Source organism: Wasmannia auropunctata, unplaced genomic scaffold (genome assembly GCF_000956235.1).
Source record: "Wasmannia auropunctata unplaced genomic scaffold, wasmannia.A_1.0 LD336106.1, whole genome shotgun sequence".
Lineage (NCBI taxonomy): Eukaryota > Metazoa > Arthropoda > Insecta > Hymenoptera > Formicidae > Wasmannia > Wasmannia auropunctata.
The window spans coordinates 6,445,963-6,452,064 of NW_012026784.1; the positions used below are offsets into that span (position 1 = coordinate 6,445,963).

At 32.9% G+C, this 6,102-nt stretch overlaps 1 protein-coding gene across 3 annotated transcripts in view; it reads left to right on the plus strand.

Annotated features, from left to right (window-relative positions):
- The window catches only part of LOC105455014, a 16,359-nt gene extending 11,966 nt beyond the window's left edge, over window positions 1-4,393 (plus strand). For all 3 annotated transcript variants that reach the window (XM_011698045.1, XM_011698053.1, XM_011698062.1), the window contains one exon: window positions 2,834-4,393. In XM_011698045.1, coding sequence (XP_011696347.1) covers window positions 2,834-3,927 — 1,094 coding nt within the window. In that variant the 3' untranslated portion in view covers window positions 3,928-4,393. The remainder of the gene's footprint in view (window positions 1-2,833) is intronic.
- Window positions 4,394-6,102: the final 1,709 nt, after the last annotated feature.

Consider the following 6,102-nt stretch of genomic DNA (forward strand, 5'->3'; position numbering starts at 1 on the left):
TTTTCTATCGCTATTTTATTCCTTTAATTCCTGTTTCTCTTAATCATTGTAAAAAACATGTTTTGACGTATCTGTTGATTACAAAAGATATTGTTAGAAATATTGTAATATTTTGTTAAACAAAGACTGATACCTGAAAGAAAAAAGTAAGAGAAATGGAAGTTATCGCTAAGTTATAGCTAACATGCCTTTTTTTAAATAGGACATGAGATATATGTAAGAGATATATAAAAGTAATGAGATATTTAATATGATATTTGTATTTGTGCGTGCCTGCCTGCGCGCGCGCGCGCGCGCGCGTGGTATGCGTGTGTGTGTGTGTGTTTTATGTTTTAGGGATAGTGAATAAATGGCGCGCGCAAAGCGTGCGCTTTGTTTTGTTCTAGTTATACAAAAAATATAGTATTTCCGCAAAAACATTGCAATCATGCTGCAGTAAAATATTTTGAACTGAATAGCATATTTTCAGAAATAAAAAATAATTTCAGTTTTTGATAGCCAAAAGTAAAATAAATCAATAATATATTAAATGTTATATTTATAAATCTGCTTATTATATTATAGTTCCAACAATTTTCTTAGAATCTTTACTTTATAAATAATAACTTACATTAACGTCTTCAAATATATTTATTGCTTAAGCAACAATTAAAATGTGTAAATATGGTCGTGACTGGTTGTGACGGGATATGTTGTTACAGTGATACTGATGTTGCTAGTACACGATGTTATTAATACACGATATCACGGTGCACTGATTCTAATATTCGCATAGCGACATCATTTTATACTGCTGCTTATTGCGTTCTACCCTGTTAAAAATCGATAGAAAACGATAAAAATAATATAATTGTTTTTAATCATAGTTATGAATCAAAAAATTTTATCATGTATGAACAATTCATTAGGATAACGTTTTAATTATGATAAATTTTATCAAAATAATATAAAACAATAAATTACTGTAGAAATTCTATCGATATTTCAATGATTAAAATTGTTCTTATCAAATAATGATAGAAAACGATAGGAAACGATATCATTTCTTTTGCCATAGAGAAAGTGGAACGATAGATAATAGGACATGATAAAATATTAGGCAAATACTATCAGTCCTTATCATTTTCTATTGATTCTTCTTAATAGGGTAACTACTCGGACGAAAATATTTCTGTGATTATACGTAAACAAACTGTTTCCACAATAGATTTGTTTATACCGATTTAACTTGATACTTATGACATTTAAATGCTTTGTAAGCATTGTTCAGCCGTGCGCGATAAAAACGATTTATAGTTATACATCCGCAGAATATTGCGGAAATAGATTTGCTTTCATTGTTATCCCCTGTTAAATGCAAAAATACGAGCAGAACGTGCTGCGTGAAGAATTGCTGCGTGCGCGTAGCGTAAACGAGCACGGATGGTGTGCGTATAGAGGCGTTTATAATTATTTCTCGAAAATGATACTTTGAAAAATAACTTTATCACATATGGTTGAATTCATCTTAAAATAACCTTTAATTTAGTTAAAAAAATTTGAAAAATTAAAAACGTTTGGTGGTAGAGGTAAACAAAAAATTAAGCAATAAAAAGATTATTTTTAATTATAATTATAAAGTACTCTTAAAGCCATTCAACTTTAGTTAAATATTTTTTTCTATCTCCTAGTTTCGACGATATTCATATTGAAATAAAAAAAAATCGACTTTTTTCTAAGGGGTGTTTCACCCTTAAAAGCCCGAAGTGACACAAATATGCAGTAGCTTAATTCTTGGTTTTGTCTGGATAATAACATATTAAAACAAGTAAACACATATTAATCAGTGGGCACCGATCTGCCTTGGCAGGGATCGTCACTCACTGATTTACGGCCGTCTTTAAAACGTTGGCACCATTCAAATGTTTTACTGTGGCTAAGAGTGATCTCCGTACTGTGCTTGAAGTCTTCTGCGAATGCTTTCGTTCACGAGGAATTTCATTACAGATCTGTTTTTTATAGCTGAACTACTGCACTAGTTCACAGTTTATCTTTCTCTTTCTACATTGAAAGAAGAAAGAAGAAACTCTGAACTAGTGTAGCCAGTTCAGCTATAAAAAACAGACCTTACAATACGCAGTTCAGTTTTTGATCTGACATGGTTGCGTACCATATTGCTTAAAAAGTAATTCGCGTGGCCCGCGACATTAACGCCATACGACGTTAGAAGACACTTGTAACTAATCAACATGATTAATAAGATTCACTCATGATCTCTTCTGCTCATAAAATTAAAAGTCCCAGTTTGACTTGAACGCCCCTTGTATAAATATAGCAATATATTTTACTTTTTTTATTTAAAGCCGCCATATGAGCAAGTGAATAATTTCTTATTAGATGTAAATGCGGACGGTTATAAGAAGCTAAAAAGTAAAAAAAAATTTCTTCCTCTTTTTTTCTTTGTGTTTTTCTACAAATTCTGTGATCTCTCTCTCTCTCTCTCTCTCTCTCTCTCTCTCTCTCTCTCTTTCTCTCTCTCTCCGACTTTTTATGAGAGCTGTGAGATAAGGCACATTTTTTCATACATATATTACCTGTATTTAAGAATTACATTTATAAAATTTTATTGAATAAAAAATTAAAAAATAGAAAGTGTAAAGCGTAATAATTCAAATCATAAAAATAATTATTTTATTTTCCGCGTATTTTTTTTACTAAACCTAGATAGGTTTTGGATATTTGTTATTTTAAAAAGTGGGTCACATAAGTTTGGAAACCTTTAATTTAAAATTTAGATGACTGTATTAATTTTATAATATAACTGTAACATAACTATTTTTTCTTTATTTTTTAGCGTCATCCTCAAGTGCCAATAGCTCTATTATCAATCTTGGATCTCCTAAACCGGAAAAACGTCAAGCAAATTCTCCTCTACCACCGCCACCTGAAGCAATCGCGGAAGGGTACGCATCTATTGATAAAAAGAATAAGAATGATGATAGATCAAAATCTTCATTATCAGCGGGTAAATCACTCGAGGATATGTATGCGAAGGTGATGAAAAAGAAAAAAGAGATAGAGGAGCAACAGAATGATTCTCCAAGTTCTAACAACGCTTTACATTCTGAAACAAATACTTGCAGAAAATTAAGTCTTATAGAAATCAGCCGAGCATCATGGTGCAGCCACGAATCTGTAGAAATACAAAAAAAAGAACCCGATCTTGTATCCACTAACAATTCTACTATAAGTAATTTTCACGCAGAAGGTAACAATAGCACTTCTTTAAGATTGCCTAAAGTTGATGCAGACGTGATTTCGTCGCATTTAGAATTTGATCATGAATATGAAGCCGTTAACTCTAATAATAGTCAGAGAAACTCTGTTACGAGAATCGTCGCGAATTCATCCAATCCGAACTATGAAATGTTGCGTCTACAGTGTTTGCAAGAGAATGACTATCAAAGCGATTCGATATCTGTGAAAAATAACTCTGATACATATTCAACACCATTTAAGCATAGACAAGTAAGTAACGCTAGCAGTGATGATCCCGGTTATGAAAAGGTACGATTGCGACAGCGAGATGAATTGGATCAGGACACGGATTCGGAGCCAAATTACGAAAGCATGCCGCATGATACGAACGAGCCAAACTATGCGTCTGTTTGTCGGCTCGGTGACAGTGATACGGACCCAAATTACGAGTCTGTGAACCATACCGATCCGAATTATGAAAGTGTGAAATACATGAGTGTCGCTCAGAGTGAGGAGCCGCCATATGAGCAAGTGAATAATTTCTTATTAGATGCAAATGCGGACGGTTATGAGAAGGTAAAAAGTAAGAAAAAAATGGAAACTGATTATGAAAAAATAAGACTACATAATTCCTTGGAAAGAATTAGCAACGGAGGAGATACTGATGACGAGCAATACGTTCAAGTATAATGCTCTGATTTGTATTACTACGAGATATGTATAATAATTAAAACTGTTTAGTGTTTTTTTATGTAATCTCAAGCTCATTCAAAATTGAATGAACAATTCGACCTTAATTCTAATGAGTGATTTATAACCAACGGGCGTTAAATTGTATAACGAGAATAAGACTGATAAAGACACAGTAAAAGTAAGCTTACATGGCCTGTCCTAAAAGTAATGAGACTATTTTTGATGCCAATCAGAATTGTTAGAGGGTAGATCCATTGGACGGAGCCATTGATGCAGGATATATGTCAGATATATCTACAGTCTAACCGTTCCCAGTTACCATCGAACTTTTCTAGCAGTTGATACCGTTTTAGTAAAGTTGTAATTTTTGTATCTTGTCATAGTCGAAAATTCAGCAATCTCGAGCAGCGATCAAATTCTGCGTGAAACTGAGAAAATCTGGTTCCAAAACGTTGAAGATGTTGAGAACAGTTCATGGGGGTGTTGCTTTGTCTTCAGAATTTGATCGCGTAACACTGCTCAAAATACAGCACTGTGCTGTATTTTCGTCCGTGACAAGACACAAAAATTACAACGCACTTTGCTGATAGTGTCACTGCTAGAAAGACTCGGAAGCAATTGAGAAGGATTAAATTGTATACCTAACATCCCGCACCAAAGGCTCTGTCCAATGGCGGATCCACTCCCCGACAATTATGATTAAGACCCAAAAATAGTCTCATTACTTTTGGAACAAACCATGTATAAATAGACTATTTCTAAATTGTTTTAAATAGACGCATTTTTGAGAGCAATAAGAGCATAATTCGAAAAGTTACCGATAAATAAGTCAAATGGGAAATTCTAATATAAAACTATATTAATATTTGCAATATTTGTCATCTATACGTATTAAGGCGATATCTGGAAGGTAGGAATTATCGACACATTGCAGTTGTAATGATTACTCCGAAATAACAGAACGGAATTAAAGACCCTTTTACAGGATTGAAATAGACATAAAATGTAAGTACGCGCTACAAATTTGTAGTAAAAACGAAAAAAAAAAAGATTACATTTTTTCGGGTCATACAGTTATCGTAAATATTTCATTAATATAAAAGTTGTGTAGTTTATATGTATATGTACAAAATGAGTTGATCGAGCGCATCGGATTACATGAACGAATAATAACTTTTGAGCTACGATTGACAGCGTAGAAAAAAAGATAGCGTTACGATTGTAATTTATGATAATTCGTATGCTTAACTAAGATACTGAATGGTAAACAGAGTAAAAATTGCGTCTAGCAGTAAGTGCCGGATTTTGCAAAAGATGGCGTTTCTATATGTTAGATAAGGACAATATACGTGTTTGAATGAGACAAAACGATATTGTAAGCAGTTTATTTAAAGGTACCACTGAAATTGAAAAATCTGTTTTATCGACATCGTGCAAATTTAGGTGACCTTCCAGCATCGCTTTAAAGCTCAAAAACTGTCATCATGTATCTGTAATAAAAAAAAATTCGAGCGTATGTACATACTGTAAGTGCGATAAAATAATATTTTTTATTTAGAAATTTAATTAAAATAATTTATGAATGTAAATTCGTTTACAATTTGACAATTGCAAATTATAAATGCAACATGTATTTACTTTTATCTATTTGTTAAAAGAAACAACTAGATCTAAGTAATTTGTTTTCATAGTTTGATCTTATATTTAAGATCATTTGATTTTAGATGGTCTTAAGCTTTCATCTAAAGCGAATTAAATTATTGCATTTTCAGATTATACATAAAACAATTTTAAATAAAAGTGAATATCGCCTCTTATAGTTATACTCTATTTTTCAGAAAAATATGCGCTTTATTTCTAATTTCTTTTATATTTCTTTTGTGTGTGTGCGTGTGCGTGTGTGTGTGCGTGGGCGGGCGCGCGCGCGCGGTGTATCGCGTGTGTGTGCGTATGGCGCGTGCGCGCGTGCGTGTGTTACTATCATGAAGTATGAATAAGGAGACATAACTCCATAGATTGGAAGTGAGCACAAAAAATGTTCCGTGTATTGCCAGGTTTGTTGAACGGAATAACTTGCAACATTTCGTCGTCATATTGAAATTCATATACGTACATGTGTCACATCTAATTGTGTTAGTGTATCAAGTGTAGAAGTGAGTCACTTAGAAGTAG